Genomic DNA, 25127 nt, shown 5'->3' with positions numbered 1-25127 from the left:
ATTTTTAGTACCTGAGAATAAAAATCTTCTAATTCAGAAAGTTGAATCAGTAGAAAATACCTTGTAGTAGGCACTAATTTGAGTATTACAACCAGGATATTAGTACCAAGAAATATTAATGAATTAATAAATATTGAAAAGGAAAGCTTTCATTTAAATATGCTGATAATATGGTCTCTGAAAAGAATATTAATAGTGCTGACAATGATAGATGTCTAACACAGACTCTACAAATAATGAAAATTAATTTAAATGAGGTTTATTCAATATCCTGGACAGCCAGTATGAGTATTCAAAGCAAGCTGTCATTCTTATTAACTAGCATAGCACTTAACCTCTTCCCTCAGCTCTTTTAGATTTGTTTTCTGCTATTGACCACTAGATCTGTAATTTCCACTTTCTCTTACCCTATTTACCAATGAATGATTCTCACTGTAGCCTTGGAAAATGGTAGTATATAGAAATTACTGAAGAATCATTGAAGAAAAATTAAGTGATCTGTTTACATGTCGTGAGGGTTGTTGCTGGTTTGTTTTTTATTGCACAATTCAATATCTTTTTAATTTGCCATCTAGTTCTTAAACCTTTAGGTTTCCTGTTTTTAAATTTTTCTCCGCAACCAAAGGGCTAAAATTGCTTTGCAAAGGGCAGAATGTGAGAATCAAAAGCTGTAACAGAAGATTGAATTATTTCAAAGCTCAAAATAAGGTGGAAGTGGGCAAAAATGCAATTGACTGCTTTTATTTTCATGTGGGTTTGTTACTGTATATAGCGTTAAAACCCATGATGTTCCTTCCATCTAAGAGCTGGAGCAGTAGAGGAGCCCTGTGTTACCATTTCAGGCACATTTATTTCAGGTGTGTTGGATGCTCTCTGCTTAGGTCTCGGAAAGATTGATTTCCGGTAGTGTCTATCCCAAAATATGCAGAGGTGCCTGTAGGAAGTCAGGCGGATTGATGACAGAAGTGTAAAGAAAAGCAAATTAATATTTGCTCATGTGTCTTAGAGACCAGGTAAAGAGCTAGAGACACTGCAAAGCTGTGTTGGGATTGAGAAATGGGCAGTAAGTATGTGCTCACTTGTGGTCACCTCTCTTTGGAGGGATACAGTCAACTTGAAAGCTGGCTACTTTCCAGTAGTGATTTGAAATTTAGAAATTTACTACCTCTGCCCTCTCGATCTTCTTCTTTCCCTTAGACTATTTTACAGATGCTGTCAAGCAGCAGTTTTAGCTGAACAAGTGTGTAAGAGGAACCCTGAAAACAGTTACCCATAATATATTATCATATGCAACAAGTTACACTAAAAATGGAAGGTTATTCTTCTCTTCAGTTTCTTTCAGTAGCTGTGAGCATTCCCATGACCATAGTAAATAAAACAATTTTATGAAATTTCATTTTCAAACGTTCTCTTTAATTACAGAGTAGTTTTGGATGTTGTTACTGCTTCATGTTAAAATCTTTCTATAATTTTTGGAGGAATGAATGCAATTTCTTGATTTGAATTGTGATTTGAATTGTGAATTCCCCTCTTATGAGGAGCTGATGGCAGGTAGCTGTGAACTGCTGAGTCATTTTTTACTTCCTTTGAGATTGCCTGTTTTGTGTTAGATACTTTTCTTATTAAAAAGTGAACTTTGAATGTTAGTGATGTACAACAGAAGGCCTGTAAAAACTTACAAGTTCTTACTTTTCAGCATACTGCCTAATACGCTACAGCTTGTTCTGTTTGTACTGCCTGTCCCATTATTTTTTTATGACATTTTATCATTAACAAATGATTGGTTCCTTGCCATTCAGATTGAACATGATGGATAGATAGGTAGATAGATAGATAGGTAGATAGATAGATAGATAAATAGAGATATACATCACATATATATATATATCGAGATACCTATCGCTGAAATATATCACATATATATCTATGTATATGGATACAGAAACATGCATACATGTATTTTCCTCTCTGTCAGCTGGGAGTAGTTTTCTAATCCCTCGATCCTCTCTTCATCTAACTAGTCTGCCCCTTTCTAAAGGCAGAAGCCCAACAGGGGTCTCGATTTGATAAGCAACTTTGAACTCTTTGTTCACCATTCATCAGCCAGAAGCAGATCAGGTCAAATGGAAAGGCAACACTGAATCTCCCACAAACATAAACAGTCAGGATGGGCGAGTTTTCCACCCCGAACCTCTCTGAAGGGAAAAATCAAGTATCAGTTACCCCCTAGTCTTACATTTATGCAAATCTTCATTAGAACAACAAATAGAAGTAAGAATGGCAGCTAATTAACCCTCAGTCATACACAGTGATTAAACGGAGCTGGAGCACAGCTGCAGCTTCATTGGCAAGCGCTGCTATTCTTCTCCAGCAGGCTGAGCAAATGAAAAGAGGTATTTGCTCCTGCCGCTCCTGTCATTCACACAGTAATCTACAAAAGCCACGGAGAGAGTCTCTTTCCTCCCCGGTTATACATCACCGCCCTTTGTTCCCTATCACTCCAGGCAGGAGTGAGTTTGTCCTTTTTAAGCAACTAATACGATCCTTTACTCATAACCTGTCTCAGACCCTTCAGTCCTGATTATTATTAATTGTCTCTATTTTGCTTGGCAGTATCAGCCAGTAAACTGTGTTAATGAAATGTCTGAATTTTGTAACAGCTGGCTGACTTTTTCATGGGGGGAAGGGGTGCCGTAGGATTTGTGTATGAGTAAACATGTGTGAATTATCTGGGAGTGCAAGAGAGCCAACTGGAATGGTATCAGAGAGATGGGAGAGATGATGGGATACACTAGCATTCAATCCGGGGATTCGTATTTTTCTTTAAGGTGGCACTCTGGGGCACAGTACGCATCTCTTTCTACAAAGCAGGGCCCCAATCCTGTAAATATTTTGGCACGTGCATGAGCAGCCCTGTGAAACCTGATAGATACGTTTATCTGCATGAAACCGAGTATGTGAGTAAGTGCTCATAGGCTCTGTGCTCAAGCACTGAAAATATTTACTTCTAGTGCTAGCTTCTAGGGCTTGCCTATGTGGGTAGTTATTCCAGAGTAACTCCATATGTGGACACTCCCCTCTTTGAAAATGTATTAAGTCACGAAAAACTGTCTTACTTGGAGTAAAAGTCAACTGTACTTTAAGTATTCAAGTGGAGCCCAGGGAGTGTAAATTCCCACACTGCCTTAATCTAAAGGAGCTTTCAAGTGTGGATGGCCCCTGAGGTTTTGTATTTTTACTGAGCTTGAAGTACAAAAACAAATTAATTATTTTTATATTTAGAGAGCTGGTGATGCTGATCTGGGTTAAAATGCTTACTGTTCTCAGTCGGTCATTGCCACCCCAGCCCTGCCAAAGGTTCTTGAGCCCCAGGAAAATTCTCATTTGCAAATGCTTCAGAGAAAAGAAATTGAAACACCGACGAGACTGCACTGCAACTTTTTTCTTCACGTGGCCTCCTTCTTCACATGTTCAAAGTCTGAACTTGGCTGGCCTCATTATCCCCAATGTCTGAACAGTCTAACGTCAAATCGTGTCTGCTTAATAACACGCAGCTAAGCCTTGATTAGGACATCAGAACAAAGCCTGCTACATCTCCCTTACACCAGCCTCTTCCCTTTTGGTGTATCCTGCGCCTCTAGCTCCTTACCGTTTTTCCCACACACAAGTTCCGCAGTCAGTGGGGATTTTATCCCTCAATTGACATTCCCAAACCGAATGCTTCAGCGATGCTCCTGGCCCTCTCCTGCGTGCGGCAGGCTGTGCCTGGCTGCCAGCTCCTGCGATGGGGATGCGCACAGTGGTGCAGACAGAGGGTAGGAGGGACAGCCTGAGTCGGGGAGCGGCCACGACATTGCTTTCCCACAAATGTGCCCGGTTGGGCTGAGTGCTTGGCTGGCAGCTGTAACCAAAGTAACTGCTGAGGGGCTCTACAGAGCCTCGCTTGCTTTGCTCTTTAGAAACCTCTGCCTGACTGCTAGCCTGAACTGACTTGCGGGAATTTTACACCCACTTGTTTTTAAGCAACTCTTATCCTATCGCTTGAGTGACTGTTTTCCTGTTTTTCATTCCCAATGTATTAATGAAGAACCATCCTCTTCCCTCCTGGTCTTTATTTGCTGCACACTAACCAGATCCAGGGCTATTGGCCTCCTTCTGTAAGAGAGGTTTTCCGTTCCCCTGCTCGTCCTCGCAGCCCTCTCATGCCCCAGCATTGCACTGCAGTCATCCTTCCTGAACGTGCCTGACTCGTGTGGAGTTCATCAGGGCATGAGGTACAGCTAGACAGGCTAACCCGCTCATCATCACTGTCATAATTCATCACCGAAATATTTACTGCTCCCTGTTGGATGTCCCTATCTCACTGGCAGCCCTGCCAAAGGTTATTTCTTTCTTAGTCCTGTCATTTTCACTCTTTGTCTGCTTTACAACCCAATCTAGTGAAATGATGGGAAAAGGAAAAAAAGGAAGGAAGAGTGAAAGAAAGAAAAAGCTTTTTTTTTTTTTTTTTTTTTAGAAAAGGGCATTAACCTCTGGCAAAGGAAATGCACAAATAACTGACAGCAGTACCCACTTCACCTGGGTCAGCACTAGCCAGGTTAGTTGGTCTGACTCTGCTCTCAGACACTTCAGTGGCATGTTATGTTATATCAGCAGTGTAAAGCTGCTTGTCTGTTGTTGTCCTTTAAACCCACCAGAAAGTGTGAGACGGTTTGTTCAGTGTTACAGGTAAAGTTTGCTGTGAACGTAGTTTGAGATTGAAGTCTACATGTCCTCACAGTAAATATAAGAGACGTGTCCTCACAGTAAATATAAGAGTAAATGAGTTGGACAGAGACTGCTACAGTTGCTCAGCACGTCTGAAAAGTAGACTGCTTATGTTAAAAAACTTTGCAACCCATATTGTGGTTTTCAAATATAATGTACCTCAGTTAGAAGTATATGTGCTGGTGTTTCACAAGTACTGCCATGAATCATGTATTTACTAGATGGTTTCATACTTTGTTAACCCACATTAAGTAACGTGGCTCTGCATTTTAATGACTTACATTCATCTAAGCATAGATAAACAAAGTCAAACAAGATCCTAAGATTATGGGGATCTTTACTTGTCTCACTAAGGGACATGAGACCTGCTTTCAGGCTTTCTTTATATGAGTCATTCTTATGTTTTGCCTTTATCTTCCCCAGAAACTTTATTGTTTTCATCACAGAGTAGGTATAACTGGCAATTTTGGATAGCATACTATTGTTGTTTTTCTATTGCAATTACAAGTTATCCATGTGGTTTAGCATGATTTAGGTTTGCCTAAATTTCCTGCCAAAAAAGTATTAACACACTTACCTGCATGAGGGTGCTGGTATTTAGGAAACTTTAGAGATGGGATGCAGTTATTACACTATTTTTTTTCCTTTTTTTTTTTTTTTATTTTGTCCTTGTTATTTTCCTAAAGGTTTGTAAGGTTCTGTACTTTTACTGCTGAGAGTATAAAATCCCAGTTCTGTCATCCTTTGCAGAAAAGGATTCAATAGTGTAATTTAATGCATATCTTTGATTCTCAGTGGGATCTGAAACAGCACTTTGGAGAGTGACTTTTCAACATAAGCATAAAAGCTCTAAAAGCCTGAACGGTATTTGCCCTGCTACAAAGCTGCTAGAATTGCTGCTGTCTGTTTCCAGGCCCTTTGCAAAACAGCGGTAGGTGGGGAGACTTAAGTCAGACAACACGCGAGGGGAAGAACTGAATTAGCATGCTGTCTCGATTTCTCAGCCCGTTTCCCTTTCAGCCAGCAGTACACATTTTTGGAAAGAAGCTGGTGTCCTGCTGCAATGCCGCTGCCCCATCCCTTGGCAGGTTTGCCTTCAGCAGCCTTCCCCGACGCTCAGGGTTGGCATCGCTCTGGCTGGGGTGCGTACCCACATGCTTAGCAGGAGGCCCCAGGGTATGGGCGCAAGGGCAACATGGATAGATCTGGCGTTTAGAAAGTTTTGAGCGCCTCCACATTTTGAATTTGTGTTAGTATTTGGGAAATTTAAGCTTCGTCCAAATGCTTGTTTGTAGCAATTCCTTAATCTCTGCCAATTTGCGTAAGGTATTGACAGGTGAATCTAGATCAGCCAGTTAAGGAAGTCCCTTGCCATGCTGCCAGGAGCTCCTGCCCCCTGCAAAGCCCATGGAATTGCCTTCTGCACACCCCAGACAAAGGGAAGTAGCTTCCCTTGAACCCTCTCAGGAAAACCCATCTGCCACTGGGAGTTGGAGCGAGGCTGCCAGCCTTCAATGTGATGCCCACCGACACTCTCCATTCTCCTGACTCTGCTTTGGACTGATCATCTCTGGTACAGGGGCGTTAACATTCCAAATTGCCATGGCCACTTGCAAAGCGAGCATGTGTCGACACATTAGGTTCCACAGGAATAGCTCTGTTTTTTCAGCCGATAAGGTCCAGCCATACCAGCATGCATTTTAATACACTAATAGATGTCCACTGTATCAATGAAAAAGATCTATTTTCAGAATTACTGAGAGATTTGAAAGCACTAGCCTGTCCAAAAAAAAAAAGTTTAAAAATAAATCTAAGGCAGCTTAATAAAGGAAAATGTAATATAACTGTAAAAATAAAATCTGTTCCATGCTGGAGCGTTTGGCTCCAAGTGAGGATTTGGCTGACTTGTGGTCACAGCTCTGCTGTTTGGCTTCCATGTTCAAACTTTAAAATAGCTACCCAGCCCTGGGTAATGAAGAACAGGTCCGTGCCCCTCACCACTCAGCAGACTGGATGTATCTTTTTTTCTCTCTGTTCTTCTATACATCTCGATCTAACAGGAAGCGTGTATGATGTTTCTCCTCATCTGGTGCTTCTCCATAGCAGAGGCTGCTTTCTGTCAGTGCCAGTTCACGTCAGATGTTCCTTCTGCAATTTTTTAGACTTCCCAATTATCATTCCTTCTTTTCCCCTCACCCCCAGTTGTGAAGTGAATTTAGAACCTCTGGATGACAGCAAGTTCAAGGGATGAGCCACTTCTTATTTTCCTCATTCTTGTAATTTTTTTCTTTAAAGCCATAATCTGCACATTTTGCCACTATCAGAAACTTTGCTTCAGAATCCAATCTGATTTTTTTCTTTCTCATTTAGGAGCTCAACAGCTTTGTTCAGTTTATCAAAAAGGACTCCTAGTCTTTCCTGTACCCAAATGTATTCTGTGCTGGTTTGTAATGAAATTTTGTTTCCTTTTAGAACATTTTTGTCAAGACATATAGAAGACAGGAAAATCATAAATACTCCTTCTGTAATAATCCAGAACATATTTGAGTAGATTTGTCAAATGTGATGAATATTCTGGAAAATGAATGAAATACATAGAAATTGGCAAAATTATGTTTAATTTGTCCAATTTTATGAGGCTGGCTAACCCCTGCTGTTTTGATTCTTCCCTGGCACCCACAGGCCACCAGGTGCAACGTCACAGCACAGTACTATCAGACATACAACAAAATAATCTCGTTTTGCCATATATCCTTTTTATAAGCAGCAGAGGGTCGTGTAAACAATGAAATTGCTCTGTTGTCTGAGATTATTTATATTCTTTAGCTTGGAGCTGTTTTTTCCCTTTTCTTCAGAGTTTATGTACTGTGCTCTGTCAGGAAACGGGCAGGTTTCTGGGCTGTTTCAGCACAATGGAAAATGCTCTCTTTGTATCTGGAGCAGGAAAATACTCTATGCCATGTCACTCAAGCATGGCAGCAAGTAAGAGATGGTAAAAAAAGTTAGAGCAGCGAGGAATCAATTCATGTAGTAATGTTTTTTTGGTTTGTTCTAAGTTGCAACGTAACCTTTCTGTCCCTTTTTAAATCTCTGCCTTGGGTTGTCTCCAAATGAAATGAGCTCACTCCACAGGCTTTTGCTTAGCAAATACAAAATATAGTGTGTGCTTGCTCTGCTGTCTTGGTGCTGCTGGACTGGGAGCAGAGTGGATGGATGTTTTACATGAAGGCCATCTTAAGAAGTTGTCCTAAAGGAGCATGAAAGGAAAATGCAGCATAAAACTGATGGGTTTTGTTCTGTTCTCAGTGAGTGCAGAACAACAGCGTCAAAGGTGGGATTGCTTTGGGAAAAGACCCATCACCATCAACTTCATTCACATGAGCAAAATGACCCCATCAGTTGCAACAAAGTTCTTTTTGCCAGAAAGTACCTATTTATCTTTACTCTTATGTTCCCCTGCCAATTTTGCAGAACCTGCTGTATATTTATTGAAGTAATAGGTACATATTCAGACTGATTGTATCATATATTCTAGAGCTGATGTTTACAAATTATTGATAGTCTGTCAGTGGTTTCTCTTTCCATTCCTTTTGAAAGATAGTGTACTATACTATCTATACTACAGTTTCTTGAGTTTCTCATATTCTGAGCTGGGCACACAGTACCAATATGTTAAAGGCATTTAGGCACCTAAAGATGCCGGCAGCCAGCCAGCAGGGTTTTCAGTACTTCCCATGGGATTTAGGCATCCAAAGTCCTGCTAGGAGTCTCTCTGCACTGCCAGGAAGAGACTTTCTATACATCTGGTCTTCAAATATTTGCAGACACATACACCTATATGTCTTAAACTCTGTGGATGTGATCTATAAACATGAAATTAAACATATGTAAATGCAAGCAATGCAGCAGCACATTATGAAAATGATGCATAGATAAGCATCGAAAGAGAATTAATTTGCTTTGCCATAAAGAGCTGATGAAAATGTTACAAGATTTTGTTCTTATCAACTGAGTAAGTCCCCTCAACATGAACCCATGACTGTGGGGATTATTATAACAGCAGGAAAAACATTTGTGAACTGTCATCCCTTTAGTAGTTCTCAGGAAAATATGTCTTGGAATATCTCCTAATTATGTGTGCCGGGGGAAGAGGCTTGGATCGGGATTACTATTTATGTTGGCCTAAATCTTTGCTCTTTTCAGTTGCACACTGACAACACCTTATGGGTAGAAGAGCGTTGTTCGTGAGCATAGAGGCATTTCATGTGTTTAGATTTAGGCTATTCCGAGCTCACAAGACATCATTAAAAAGATAACACAACTATAGAAGTAAGGTTGTTTAGAAATATTTAGTTTTAAAACCCCCATTATGGTTTCAGAAGTATACAGTCTGAGTAATTTTTTTCTCTGAAAAGTGTCTGGAGTTATTTACATAAGAATATTAGTGGGTTTATGTAATTTAGAAAGTGAATGGTACAGATTAGTTTTTAAAAATAAAATGTGCAATCTGGATTTTGTGGTATCCAAGGCATACAGCAGTCACTAGCTATGGCTCCAGATACCAGTCACACACACACTTGCCTTATTCTTTTTTTATCTGATGTATCTGTAACTCTACAAAGAATAATCACTAGGAGTATAGTCATTCTCTAGCAGAAAACCAGTAGAACTCGGTTCCGTCAGGTACGTTGTCTGTAACTACTCATTGCTCAGTGGTTCAGTGAAAAGTGTAAAATTCCCTCAAAGTACTTTACTCATACAGTAATATACTGGAGAGGAAATTCCCTCCTAACCACAGCTAACAATCAGATTATGTGTTGAAGCATGAGCAGTAATAGCCTTTGCAATGGTAACTTAGGTGGTGCCATGAGTAGTGTGTTTTCTAATTCTCTTTTAATTTTCCTAAATCACCTTCTAATCTTCCTACACTATATTCTTGGATGTGTTTAACTATTTGGAGTATGAAGCGTCTACTTCCTTTTAATTTTTGCTAAATATGTTCGGTTTTTGTTTGTGTACTTTTCTTACTATGGAAAAGATAAGCAAGACCACTTTTTTTAATAATCTTCTTTACAACATTACCTGTCACATCTTATTTTGTCTTTTCTTCTAGAAGAAATAAGCTTAGTTTTCAACCATTCCCTAAATGGGAAAGGTTTGATCGTGCTGCTAATGATTTCTTGTCCTTTTCAATAAGTTTTCTACTTCTATTTTGTTTTTATTTAAGACAAGGTGAGAAAAAATTGAACTTCAGACATAATAATACCCAACCATCAGTTTATTAAATGTCATCTGATTAAATCAGAGATTGACTAAAACCCAAATCAGTAAAGAGGCTTTGTACATCTGTGTCAAGAAATAAATATAAAGGGATGTAATTGGCACTCATGAGAGAAAAGAGTCTTGTCACTACCCTCAACTGGTCCTAATTTCTATTATTCCTCAAAAGGGGCTTCCAGAACATACAAAATTCAGTCTTATCACAAAATGGAAGTAAAGCTGGAAGAAAATACACCTGGCATTTTGATTTTATTTTTTTTTACATGAAGCTTATAAAAGCTATATGATAAATATACATACAGGGGTTTTAAAAGTTTGTGCAGTTCTGCTCAAGAAACACAGGGTTTCTATGAGCTATACCTTACCCATCATTAAATCAAAAGTACTTGAGAAAATGCACGAGTGATGGATTCTACAAATGCAAAAGGTTACAATTCATTTTCCTTCCAATAAACTTGTGTAATTTAAAATAGTACCAGCGGAGGTTTCCTATGCCCATTACCTCAGAGAGAAGACGGGTAATTTAGTGCATACACATAATAAATCTTTGTGTGAACCAAGACTAAAATAAGCCATCAATGTTAAATGTTTAACAATGTGAAGTATTTAAATAAAGCTGTTGGTTATTTCTCATGTATAAAATACGAATCCTAGCTTAATTCGAATTAATTCCAAGATACAAAGTAAACTGCCTTTTACTTCCAAAATATACTCCAATCATTTACAGTCATTACATGTATTTTCTTTGGTTTATGCAGGTTTTCTCTAGCCAATACAGACATGTCCTTAATTACATTAGAATCTTTTGAATGAAGTAGATACAACACTTCTGGATTCTACTGGATATATTTTCTCACTAATAGAACTGTATATATTTAAGGGAAAAATAATTAAAACTAGAAAATCAATAAATTTAGACATCACATTTTACCTGTATTCCTACACTTAGTTCTCTAATCTCATGACAATTTAATCTAATATTCATTATTCCCGGTTAGTACAAATAGCTCAAATCTAAGATGGAATAAACTGGCATCAGTCCTGCTCAATTTTTGTACCCCAGATTTTTCATTTAGACTTTGTTCCATTTTACTAAGTGGGGTTTGGGGAGTTGTTTTTTTTTCCTGTGTACCTTTTATAACATGAAGGCAAGGACAGATTTTTCAAATTTCTTGCCATATGTTTCTAACTGCCTATGAACCACCTTCAGGACACTGATTAGCACAACTATTTTTCAGGCTGCTTCTTCCTGTTCTTAAAATACAATTATTCTTGTTTCACTGTAGAAATCGCACTGCTCCACATTCTTTAAGCTCCTGAAAAGAAGCCTGCTACGTTTGGTTCTCTAGCAGATTCACAAGAATGTAGAGTCAGTCCTGAAAAGCAAAATTTATAATCCTGGATATAAGTAAGTTAGCTATTAAATCATTTAGTCTCTCACTTTCTTGAGTAAGATTTCAGAAATTAGTATTCCTGAGTTGTTAAGATTCTACCTTCAGAGATGATCTACACTACTGCAAGACATGTCTCTCTCATTTTGCGTGGCTAATTTTCTACATTATTCAGCAGGGGAGGAGGAAATGGTTGTTTGTTTTTTACAGTTTTGCAGATCCGTCAAAGGCAACAAATAAAACAAATTATATGCAGTGTGTGTTTCAGAATCCCTATTTTCACAGCAAATTAAGTTCAGGTGCATTAACTGGAGTAGCAGACAGTTACTTAAATAGCAAAATGTGTGGTGTAATTGTCCCAAAGTTGAGGATGGGCTGTACTGTAAGATTTCACATTCATATGGGATACAGAAATAGAGCTCTGATTAGTAAATTGTTTGTAGAATTTTCCATCTGTACAAGGCTTAGAAAAAGGCCCTTCTATGGAGTGGAGCATTTGCAACTTTAAGATGAATTAGATTTTTGGAAAATTCTCAAGGGCTGGAATCCTCATTGCTTGGGTCTTTATAATACCAATTAGATAAAGCGGCATGAAAGTAGAAGTTACTGTAAGACACAATATTATACTAGCAGAAGGAATGCCTTCATGACCTTCCATGTCTTTTCCATCTCTACCTTGTATAGCTTTTTTCTACGGCTCAGTCTTAGGACTTTTTATGCCAACACCTGAAATCATTTTGCAAAGTGATTATCATTTAGTCAGGCATGACAATGGAGTCAATGTGACCCCTCACGCAGGAAAGATAGGATTTCCAAATAAAGTTATTTTACCTGTTAATAAATATGAAATTATTGCTGTAAGTATCATAAATGCAATCTTTATTCAACATTACCATGTAACTTCATTGCAACTAATCCAGGAGCTAAAGCTGCCTACATGATGAATGCTAATTATTTACTTTAACCTGTTTTTCCTTCTAGTCCTATTAGAACCTGTTCGTAATTAAGCCTAATTATATTCATGTTCTGAAGTTAATTTAGAAGTGGATAGTCCATGTGGTTGCTAAAATGAGGTTATTTTCTTACCCACAGATTCCTCAGTCATTGCCAGAGCTCGCACCACCCTGCTCCCTTCATATGATATCCCATGTCACCTCAGTGATCAGCCTCCAGAAATATTGCCATAACTGGCCTGTACGAATCTTCAGGGCAGGATGGCACTCTGGTTTTCCTATTTTCTTGAGCCACAGTGTGTTGGTACAAGCATCTTCATTGGATACCTCTTTTGGTAGGGCAGTATTGCTGCAAATTCTGCAGCACTCAAGGGATCAGAGTTCACCATGCTGGACTTTCAGAAACCTGTCAAGTGTACACGTTAGAAGTGAGACTGACTTCAGAGGTCCCTGCCCCATACTCTGCTGAGATGGCACCTATTTCCTACATTTATAGCACACTAACATTTTGGGACGCCTCCTCCAGGATAGTATGGACCGCAGATGCAGACGGCAATGTGAGGCACAGTCCCAACATGCGATCACACAACCTGGCTCAAACGATCCATGCCTGCAGCCCAGAAAAGCCCCAAGAAGCCAGCCCCATCAAGGAGAGGATCTGGGCCCTTCCAACAAAAATCCTGAACAAATTTGTTTCCAGGCATTTTCCTTCCACTGCCTCTTGATGCAGATATAAACTTAGACACGTCTGAGCCAGATACAGCCTGTGACTTCCTTCCACATGCTCCCTGGGAGAAAGGGAAGTACAGAGAGGCAATGGAGAGGCCTGACTATTTTTTTGTGTTATTATTGGGTAACAGCAAGAGGTGTGTTAATGTGAGGCACACCTAAGTTCCTATTCCTGTTTCAGGCCCTGCCTAAGAAAAAGAGTCCTGTTGGCCTTTAGTAGGGATAAAATTCATCACCGCCCCGCCCCCCCCCCCCCCCCCCCCCCCCCCCCCCCCCGCTTTGGTAAATAAAAGCCTCTTGTATTCTTTTGACATTTTGTTTGGGATTCCTAATAACAGTTTTGGATTTAAATGTGTCAAATTAATAATGAGATTTAATAGGACGAGAAGGAGAAAATCAGATTAAACCAAAATAAGCAGCATTCATAACATATGTAGGCTTTTCTAGTTACTCCAAGGATTAATTGCAATAAAGGAACAAAGGGATAAATTCAAGAGCAGGATTCAGATGCCTCCTGCATCTGACCTAAAATGATCCTGATGTGTTTAAGTTGAAGATTTTGGTATTGCTCACATTCAAACCCTTCTACTAAAAGTGAAGATGCCTTTAGGACTCATTTTCCTCTGTGTATAAATGCCACCAAAGATCAGACCATGCAGTAACACTTGCTCCCCTCCCAGTCCCCCAGTAATCCACATGCTAAGTGGATCCTATTGGACCTCCTGGTTTTCTTGCAGAGTAATCTACCTTTGGTACATGTGATTATAGGATGCCTAACACTGCACAAAACATGGTCACAGGGAATGCCTTTACACCCAGTTCCTTTGGGATTAACCTGTTTGTTCAGGATGTGTAAGACCCATAGGTCACTCCTTTGCCTGGAGATGGTGATTAGTGGGAAGTGAGAAAAAACAAATCCAGAAGAAAACTGGTTATTTTTTCTTTCAGTGAAAGAAAGAAATGCTAAACACACTGGAATTCCTATAGAATAGCTATTCTTCCCTTAGTAAATCTTCAGACAAAAAAAAGCATCCAGTGTTTTTCTGAAAATACATTTATGACCCTGTGGATACATGCCAGTTACATTATGGATCTCAGCATTTTGGTTGCTTGACAGCATTTTGAGATCTGAGTGCTGTGATTTCCTTATTATCCACTCACAGTCATCTCCCACAAGGTAAATGCATATTGCTGTAACTTTTTCTGCAAATGTTATCAAGCCATGTGCCATGTAATATCTTTCATATCAAGTCCTTATTTACTAACACCTTTTTATTAATTTTTTTCTAGTAACAATGACTGTTTCTCAGCTGAGTTCATTATTATGAACAGATACATGCTAATGTATCTGTGCTTTTAATTTTGAGATGCATCCAAGCATCAAAGTGAAGTGTGTTATTTCAGAACTTTAATTGTTCCAGCATGCTGGCACTTCTAATAGGTGCACGTTCTTCCTTAATTAAAGACAACTCTTCAAGATCAGTACACTGTGCCTCGTTGATCCATGATTGCTTCAGCTAACTCCCAGTCAGCCAGTGAAGTTTATAGAAATCCTGCTAAAAACTGAAGACTGAAAAAAACCTTACTCTTTAAACAAGAATGATTTCCCTTGGCAAGATACAGAGATGAATCACTGCCAACGCTTTCCTTTAAGAGCCCTGTTAATAAAATTGGGCCAGATCATACTCCTTATTTCTGAAACATCTTTTTCTTAGGCAGCCTCATATTTCACACAGATCTGTGGTAGGTAGCCTGACAGCAATCAAATGCAAGTCCAGAGAGAGGAATGAATTTCTCCTTCTATGTATCCAGAATGGGTATTTTAGTAAATGGATGTGTTCTAAACTGGATTTGCAGAGCTCTTTTATTTTTGAAGATAGGTAACATTTTTCTCCAAACAACAGTTTGGACATTGGAATCAAGTCAAACATGCCTTAATATTTGTGTAACTTCAATCATTGTACAAACTAACAGAAGTCAAAGGTGTTTCTGACAATTCTACAGAGCTCAAAATTTAGAGTCAAGTCATGGATATCCGTGTCTTTACGATACACGTCTACACAGCCGCATTTACCACAGTATCCAGATACCTCGCAATTTTTAGCATATTTGTTCTCAGAATATCCTGGGTGATAGAGAAGCATTAGTCCAGTTTTACAGATGGGAAACTAAGGCATCACTGTAAGACCACTTCACTTTCTTGGAGTCATCATGACTACTTGCAAACCATGAAGACCAAGAAGTCTTCATGCTCTAGAGTTTCATCTCTTGCAAACAGTACGACATGACCGCTTCACTGCTTACTTGCCCAGATGTGCACCGTGGCTACACCTTGGCTATACAACAGAACGAAACCTCAGGGTCTTCCATGCTTTATCTCACCCTCCCTTTCTCCTCCTGCACCTGCTCTGATTTCTCCCAGGAAGAAGACTTTAGGTGTATAGCTAGAGAGGTAGCCAAGGACTGGATGACTGAGTGACCAGGACTGTGGGATGTACTGGTGAACACAGCTTCATAGGAAGCCTGGTGCAAAACTTGAAGTCCTTTAGCCCTGCGTTAGCACAGTGATCACTAGGTTAAGTCAGCTTTCCTATGTAGGGACAAAAACTTTTCGTAAACTTAGGCTTTAAAGTTACACAGTCTCTAAGCTACAGTGTATAGCACAGTTTTCACTTAGTTCTCTAAATGCAGAGGTGGTTAGTGTAAACATTCAGATCGGTTTCCAAAGATTGTGTCTCAAGTTCCTATGCATCTGCCCTGTATTTACTTATTTCCCATATTATACCTGGAAAGACAATCCTGGGTTTTGTCTGAAACTGGGAAGTGTCATAACAAAGTCAGCCTTTGTTTCTTCTAACTCCAACACACTGGATCCCCTGGTATGTAAGAATGCTATGTCAAGGGATATCTTACTGCATCTCTTCTTATTTCCCTTTGGTGGGAGCAACCCTTGAAGGTCATATGGTTGTCCAATTTGTCAAAGCCATGTCAACCATAGTAGCCAGCCTAATGAGGTACATGAGCTCTAAGGCAATTTCGGCAGGAATATTTTGAGGTTTTAGCGCACTGACGTAGCCTATATATATTAGAATTTTTCTATTGAGTGTTGAGATGTCACCAACCAAAGCTGCAAAACTAGTTCCTGAAATGAGAAGCAGACTTCATTCTACTCCATATCATATGAATTCTGCTGTAAACTATAATTGCTAAAATTGATATTAGCTTCACTGACTTTTTTCCTAGTAGACATTAGACCTTTCTAGAATTTGTTCCTTTCTCCTCTAAGGATTACCTTTTTTCTTTACTGAAACAATTAATTTTATTAGTTCTCTTTTTTTATACAGTGTTTATTGATCACTTTATCATTCATCCATACAGTTTTCAAAGAGCCTTGTAGATGGTTAAATACATTCTATATGGATAGTTGGAACTGTGATTTTATGAAAGTCAGAAATAAATTGTAGTTCAGCTTGTAGGGTGTGTAAAACAATTCAGAGCCCTGCTACGGCCCTTTGTTCTGACTTGAATCACTCTGTTGTTCCAGTTCCTACGCATGTGTTGATCAGACTTCCAACCGCGAGGCTAGTTTTATTGCCGCACAAACAGGGATTAGTGCTGCACTGCACTCGTTTTCACTTGTGCGCTGATTTTGAGCACTCTTTTCAAAGCTGCAAGGTTAGTGGAGTAAGTCAGTGTGCTTCATCTGTCTCTCCCTCCAAAGAATTGCTTAGTCCGTACATTATTATTATTAGCAATAGCAAAAGAGAGCAATGCTGCTGCTGTAAGATCACTGAAGGATACCATGATGCATTTCACATACCTCATTTTCCACATCAAGATTCACAGTATCCTTGACGTCGTCTTCTAGGAGTTCATTAAGTTTAAAACAGGTGACACGTGGCTAACTATGGAAACTTCCTGAGGCAAAGTGACACTATAAATAAAATTACTTACAAACAATTAATCTTCTCTTAATACCTTCATCTCAGAGTATTAAATTGTTCTATGACATATTTGGTATAGCATGTCTCTCACTGCTTTTGTCTGCAGTTTTCACTGACTGGTCTTCTTATAACACTAGCCCAGATGCCACTGAAAACAACATAAGAAAATATAATTAGGTATTAAATATTTTTTTTAAATTAAGTTTGAGGATGTTTTTGGTGTGCATCAAGCTGTCAGCATTTGCTGTTAAGAAAACTGGTGTTTCAGTGATTTATTAGTTTCTGCTTTTTCCCCAATCTTAATTTTTTTTTTTTTTTAGTTTGCCTTTTGGGACCTATTTCTTAAAGGTTGGTACAATATTAAAAAACCACAAAAATTGGATTCAGAAAACTTGGCTTTCACTACAAGCCAATATGGGAATATATTCTGTCCTACAGTGCTATTATTTGCACTGAAATCACCAAACAAAATGTAGCTACTGAAAATATGAACTTTTCTTTTGGGGAGGTTTAATTTCAGGGTAACCAATCCTGCCTGTACTGCTGTATAAAGATGACTCCAAGGCACCTATCCTAGAGATGACATACAGACCACCTGGACTTTTCCTAAAAAAAAGCTCAAAAAACCCAAGCACTCCCTATTTTTTAATTGAAAAAGAAATACAGCAGAATATTTGGAAAGAGAGGCAGCCCTAAAAAAAAAATTAGTATTCCATAAACCAAAAACTCTTCTAAATGTGTAACTGAAGTCCAAATAACTAAAAAATTACTTGATTGTTTTCTTCTACATTTCACACAGCCTGTCCAAAGAAAAGGAAGCAGATTTAATTATTGGAGACTGATGTTTCAGTACAGGTAGTTCCATAGAGCCTCTCAATGGGATGCCTTTCACAGCTATGAGAAAGGAGTCATTTATAGCTCAGGAGATGGAATAAGACCTTTCAAGTTGCATCTAACCTTTGAAAATTCTTCCAGTTTAATTCTGCTTCTTCAGCTGGAGGCCAGCTCTTTCGAATTCCCCCTGATACAGAGCTGAATCTAAACCTGGACCAAAAAAAAAAAAACCAACATTGTAAATATTTGGCTAAAGAAACTGTGAGATTTTTATAAGGGCTGTGGTTTTTTTTTACTTTTTAAGGTGCTCCAGAAATCTTTCTGAGAACCCACTTGTGATGGTGTAGTAACTGGGTCCATCAGCTGTTCTCTATTAAAACTGTAAAATACTCCAATAGAAATATAATTCTAGTTTATAAATGCTCATAAAAATATACATATAATGCATACAAACACCCGTAATGTACATTTTGAGTCTAAATGTGTGTCTCTTTAACCATGTTGGCACTACCAGTTGGAATTTCATTGCATATGATGTGGCTGATGGAGAAGGCACATTGAAATCAAGCTGTTAAACATACCATCTCCATTTTTTATTTCACTGGAGTATGTTTCCTGTATTTTTAAAAGAGCATTGAAAAGCCCAGGAGATGAATTCTGCTCTGAAATTGCTATTTGCTGACATAGAAATAGCTGTAAAAATACAAGCGGAGAAAAATACAGTATAGCAATATATTTTCATTTATTTGGGGGAAAAGTAGTTTTAAAGAAGAATTATAGTCTGTCTTCTGAATGATAAAGCAGTATAACTAGCATTAAACACAGCTGAAATTTTGTAATGACCAAACCTCAGCTCATCCAAATCCCCAATAGCATTAACTCCCTAGAATTGGGCTGTAAATTTGATTAGCCTTACAACAGACATGAGACACAAATGTTCTTCCTTATACAGTCATATTAAGTGGCTGCAAAAGAAGATGACAAGGCATTGTAGAGCAGTGCATCCAACCTTTTTAAGCTAGGGACAAGCTCCAGTTCACCCAGCTTTCAAAACTACATTTAAATACAGGGTAATTTCATGAATTCTGATATAACATAAGGATTACATATGGTGAGGTGAGGGGGGATTTAGCAGCTGCAGTCCTCCTATAAATCATCCAGAAGCTTTTCTTCATACTTTAGTTCTCTTGATTGACATTTTCCATGAAAGCTACGTCACTGAATCTTAGCTTCTGTCCATGCTTGCTTAATTTGGTGCTTTTTTTATATATCTTCATTACTCTTGTGCTGTCCTTTAACATGAAATTTGATGCTGTAACTCCTGGTGTGTTCCAATTTTACATGGAACTAATCAGAGTATTGGATAAAAAATGTTCTTTAAACGAGCTAAAGGTTATAGAGGCATCCTGGGGCGGACTTCTAGAAGTGAGAGTCAGGGACTAGAACGAACAGTAAATTATGAGGCTTTAAAGATTTCCAGGTCCACAGAGTTGCAGCAGCTTCTCTGGTGAGCTGACGGCACGCGCCACGGCACGACGCCCCACGCGTGGCTATTGCAGCCGGCACCACCCGCAACGCTGCCTCCAGGTTTCGGTGCTGCCGAGTGCCCCACAGGGTCACTCTGCCTCATCCCGGCTTCTCCAGCCACCAGTGCCCTGAGGGATGGGGTACCCCTGGGTCTCAAGCTAGGCACCGTGCATCTGGTGATCTGAGAGGTCCCAAAGTACGCACCTCCTGGCAGGCTAGGAGTTGCGGAGTTCTGTTGTTACTGTTATTAATTTATTGTGGGTTTATTTTCATTTCTTTCACTAGGTTGTCCTGATTACACATTTCTGGTGTAGCTTTACATTCTGATCCCCTGGTTTTCGTTGTCGTTTGGACACAGTCCCATTTGGAGTGAATTTCTGAAATGAACCCTGATTCACTGATGAATCACGCTACTTCTGAGACAAAAATAAAAGAAAAAGCTAGAGCAGTTTGCTAGTTATGGAAACAAATTTCTAACGTCGAGAATAAAACCACAGATACATACAAATGGAAAATAAGAAACAGTTTTACGGTGATGAGAAACGGAAACATGGGAAGAGTACCGTTATGGATTTTGAGATCCAGTATTCCTTTTTATCTCTTAATTAGATAGTTTACACAGCAGTTGTTTTATAAATACATATTTGGCCCTACTGGACATTTGGCCATAATGGAGATTTCACAATACTCCTTAAATAGTGCAGCCCGGCTGAGAACCAGGTGGTGCTCAGCCATGTGCTACTTAGTTTAGGGGGTTAAATGGGAACTATTGTTTGTTCCTCATATTTGATATTTTGTAGGGCTTGGACGCTATGACCAGGGCTCGTGCATGTTGGGAATTAAATCTTTTAATTGTTTTAATGAAGGTGCTTCAATTTATCTTGTAATCGCCATTTTATGGCCCATCCCCGTGAACTGCATGGCAATGGTGATTCATGACTCATTAAGTGTTGAGAGATCTGTCTCCTTGGGCCTGCCAGCCGGCTCCCTCCTCCACTGGGGACAATACGGCATGGGCTTGAAGCTGCCCATGCAGGTGCAGAAAGGGACCATTTGCATTTCTGGAGTTGACACACCATCCTTATGTCCTCCGGCACAAATGCAGTGTGCTGTATCAAATTGGCCAGTGTGCCACTGGTTGGGTGGCCCTGATCCGAAGTTAAAATTTCCCTCCTCACCAGCTGCCCCAACTTCCCAAAGAAAGCAGTTGTGCCTTCTGATGGTTTTATGGCTTCACAGGACTGCTAAAAAAAGCCAGCTCTTCAAACACCTGTTGAAGAGTCCTTGTTAAAGTCCTCATAAATAACGACATGTAATGGTAACACACCTCCAGACCCTCTGACAGGGATGTGAAATAGCTGGGCCTCTCTGGCAGTAACTGTTTTTCTATTTCTTCAGTTTGGACTCTCAGACGAGCAAGTGGTTTTGCCAAACTATGGGTTTGTTCTTTTATTCAATATTGTTATAACCAATAAAATGTATAGCCAAATTGCAAAGAACAACATTACTCCTGTTATTACCGAGAGCACCTTTTAGTAGCGTCAGCTCGGCAGCTGGCTGTGGGTGCAGCTGGTCCTACTCATGCTACAGCAGGCAAGGACCTCTCTTTGCTTCAGCAGTCCTCCTTCACATAGGCAGACACCGATGGAGGGAGGCAGTGGCTCGAGGGAAGCACCCCGAGATGATAGTTGATTCACAGGTCACTCTCTCGGTGGGAATTTACACACCTATGACAAAAGCTATGTAGACCTCAGACATCTTGCTGGCCATCACCTCCACTCTTTCCCCGACTGCCAAACAAAATACTGCAAAGACAAAGGCTTGAACATATGGAAAAATAAACAGCCCAATTCCCTACATTACCGGCCTTCAACAGATTTCCCCACTTCCTAATCAAGAACTCCTCTCACTGATTCCCCCACCCCAAAAGAAAGTAGATACCCTCCCACGCTGGGAGGAGGTGAGAGGAAGAGCTTGTACCTTCCAAATCCTTCCAAAGATGTATGTTGTTGAAATACTTCCTTGCTCCCAAAAGGAGATACAGATGGAAACCCACACTAGGAAACCAAACATTGTAATCTGTCATCCAGGATTGGTGATGATGATGTGATCCTCAGTACCCTTTCAGTATATCAAGGAAATTGATTTACAGCTCTCAATGTGAAAGACACGCTTTCACAGAAACATTCATCCCACACATAAAAGACTTTCAGATTTGAACTGGGTAAACCTTTACTACGGCACATCACTTTTCACTGACTCACATAAGGGTTTATAAAGATCTTAGCGGCAGCACTTTAAATACGCACTAAACCTCATTAAGTACTTGCTGCGTTCCAGATGATAGTGCCATGGTATTCTTGCAGCCCATCACAGCCAGATGCCTCAGAGGCCAACCCCCACCTTCCTCAACAGCATGAAAACCAGCGCATTCATCAAATTTTGCTGCAAGGATTCCTTCCAACTTCAGCCCTTAGTCTCCATTTCTCCATGCGTCTGTGAAAGTGTTTCTTCGCACAGTGGTGTTGCATCCAAGGAGGGTGTGGGAATTCACAGCAGGGCTGTCAGGCTTATTCATCCCTGAGCTACGTTACACTATGACAAGGTTCCCCTGTGGCTACTCCCTAAATTTTTTGCTGAGAGACATTTTGCCCTTTCCCATTCCCCAAGTTCCCCATTTACCCAGCAGTGCTTCTCAAACCTCATTCCAGCCATGAACAACTTAAATGCTGCTTAAACACCCGTAGACTGTTAGCCTTCTATTTGCACAGAACAAAATCCTTCTGGTAATCCCCTATATAGTTCTTCTCCTTGGCTGAGGAGTTAAAGGTGATATACTTTCTAGTATGAAACTTTTTAAATGGATCTTAGATCAGATATGCTTCTTTGACACTCATGCATGTAAAAATAGCAAAGTCCAGGCCTTGGTGACCTCCTCTGGATATATTAAGATATTAAAGATAAGCATATGCAGTAAGTGTTTGCAGGACTGAGACTACAGGGACTTAGTACACCACAGTCATAGTGATAACTTGCCTTACTAATTTAGAAGGTGCAAAATTAAGATTCAAATCACAGGCTCTGCCTGAAAGTACAGGGTATACTTTCAAAGCAAAAGATTTTTTTGTTAGATGTTATTCACTAATATTCAGTAATGTTGGCAGTAAGCCAACCAATTGATTTTTGGCTAAACCAATGTATTTCTCCTACCATAAACTCTTATCAACAAACAAACAAACAAGCCCAGATTTATTCTGCTTTGCAGAAGGCCTGACATCTAGTCCCAGGAATTTCAGTGGTTAATAATGCAAATGCCACACTGAGATTACGACTGTACTGGGGAAGCTGAGATTCATATTGTTCAATGGCACCATCTTCAGTCAACTACAAAGCTGATTATTAACTGGCTTTCAGAAGAATTCATGTTCGTATGTCCTAAGTCAGGAAAACACATGGTATCAGGGCTGCTGAACTTGCATGGTACAACCTCAGGAAATTCATTGTTGCAGCAGAAATATCAAGAGTATGGGTTTCCCCAAAAAAGGGAAAATCTCTCTGAGAAGAGAAAAATGTTGTCTGAAAGAGAAAAATGTTGATTACGTAGTCAATTCTGGGAAAGCCTTGTCTTGGTTTGTTTTTCTTAGAGGGCTGATTGTTTTTGATTAATTATTTGTGAAGTAATTTGTACATTCAGACCAAATCATGCAGCATTCTGGCCATATGAATGCTCAGAAACATCTCATAAATTAAATACCAATTCCCAAAGTTTGGAATTAACTTTTGTTGCTTTGAAAATAGTACTTACTGTCCTAATTCCTTATCTTTCTTTATGCGTTAAAACTAAAAGTATTTTAAAAAAAAAAATCGAACCTGATAATAGTTAGAGCCCATCCTCTTCTTAGGTGATAGTATAGATATTTGTGGGAGTCTAATACCATAAATGCATAGTATGTTTATTCTTATCACCTGAATGTGACTTTTAACTCAAAATAAAATTATTGGAACATCTGTTTGTGATGCAGAATTTTAGAAAATGGTTTTAGTTTTATGTTTACCAGAAATGTATAGCTAATTGCCGGCCAACTTCTCCCCATCCTCTTCTTCCTTTCTGCCTGTATGCTTTCAAAATGGGACTAGTATATGTAGGCACCTTGTTCTTACAGTTAAACCTAAGAGAACTGAATGAATGTGGATCTAAGAATAACTTTTTCATCCTTCCAAGGCTGACGAGTATTTCACGGTTTGTGTTTCCTTTCCAGCTGACCCCCTGGTTGGAAGTATTGCCACTCAGTATATGACTAACAGAGCAGAGCACGACAGAATGGCCAGACAGTGGACCAAGCGATATGCCACATAGGAACCTACTCTAGGATTTGCTGGACCTGTGCAAGCACATTCACTAAGTGCATCAATAGCCCTTCCCTTCATTCTTATTTTTTATTAAATTTTGAACCATTTTGTGACAAAAGGTTGTCCTTTCCTTTTGGTTTTATTTTTATTTTTATTTGTTTTGGGGTTTTTTTGTTCTGTTAACTTGAAAGTTGTTTCCCTCAAATGTAGGCAGGGAATTTTGGTTATCAGTGCAAAGAATGTTGGATCTGTAATAGTATAGAGCTTTGTCACAAAGCTTTGTATTAATGTGTGGGGTTTTTTTTTTTTCTTTCATGTGGTTTTGGGGAAAACAAATGAATTCAGAATTATATCTCGTTTCTACTTAAATGTAGTGTTTAGGGTTATTTTTTTGTACTGAAGTCTTTAATGGTGGGTGCATGCTACTGGGAACAAGTTTTGTATAAAAGCTTAAAATCAAGAATCACTGTGCATTACTAAGACTGTGTTTATCACTAGCCTTCTGTTTCCCACACAAAAGGCTATTGCGTTGAACAAATTAATATGTATTTTGATTTACTTAAAAGAAAAAAAGTGCTTGTAAATTTCTTAGGGACCTGCCACTTTTGACTGTGGATCAGTTGATGTACACTTGTATTATTAAAGCACTCAATAAAACACTGTGGCTGATAAATGCACTTCTTGCAAGACGGTGCTTTTTGCAGTATAGGCTGCATAGTCCTCACATAATACAACTCCAGGTTAAGCAACTATTTTTAGACCTAAACTATTCATTTCTTCTCAGCAATGCATTTCTTAACTTAGAATTCTTCATTGTGTGTATCTTTCATATACAAACATTTTCCAAATTTTAACGCCTTTATTTCACATGCCAGTGCTCAGGTCAGCTATTCAGAAGCCTCTTGCTACATCTTTTATACTATGGCTTCACTATATCCATCTTGTTACATGTAAAATAGTTGGCTATAAAAATAGCCTTGCAGTAAAAGCAGAATATTGATGATGATTTTATACAGCCGGCCTCATTTTGCCTTTCTCCAAGCTCTTTAATTGTAAAAGCAACTGTTTGTTATTTAAAAAAATAAATGAAGGTTTTCGATGGGAAAATTGAGCCCATTGCACCAATCATTCCCAGCACGTTCAATGGCAAGAGTATCACTATTCAGATTTGACCTTCAGGCTAATTTTAGATACGCAGCCATAGGAGGAAAACTTCTACTTGGCTAAGGAAATGTGTGGGTGTTGTGATTTAGAAAATATATAGTGTGATGCTGATATCTGAATGTTCTTTGTGTTGCAAGGCATATTGGAAAATCCCTGTCTCATATAATTAAACGTTACAGATGCTATAC

General features: G+C 39.2%; 1 protein-coding gene across 6 annotated transcripts in view; it reads left to right on the top strand.

Annotated features, from left to right (window-relative positions):
- Positions 1–24448, top strand: part of LOC115339732 (ubiquitin-conjugating enzyme E2 E2) — a 221254-nt gene extending 196806 nt beyond the window's left edge. For 5 of the 6 annotated variants that reach the window (XM_030010122.2, XM_030010121.2, XM_030010120.2 and 2 more), the window contains exon 6: positions 23685–24448. In XM_030010122.2, the coding sequence (XP_029865982.1) occupies positions 23685–23782 (98 nt within the window). In that variant the 3' untranslated portion in view covers positions 23783–24448. Of the gene's footprint in view, positions 1–4516; positions 4576–23684 lie in introns of those variants that run through there. The other variant, XM_030010125.1, reaches the window with a different exon arrangement.
- Positions 24449–25127: the final 679 nt, after the last annotated feature.

This window comes from Aquila chrysaetos, chromosome 3 (assembly GCF_900496995.4).
Source record: "Aquila chrysaetos chrysaetos chromosome 3, bAquChr1.4, whole genome shotgun sequence".
NCBI lineage: Eukaryota > Metazoa > Chordata > Aves > Accipitriformes > Accipitridae > Aquila > Aquila chrysaetos.
The sequence above is the reverse complement of the archived record's forward strand: the minus strand, read 5'-3'. Positions and strand labels throughout refer to the sequence as shown.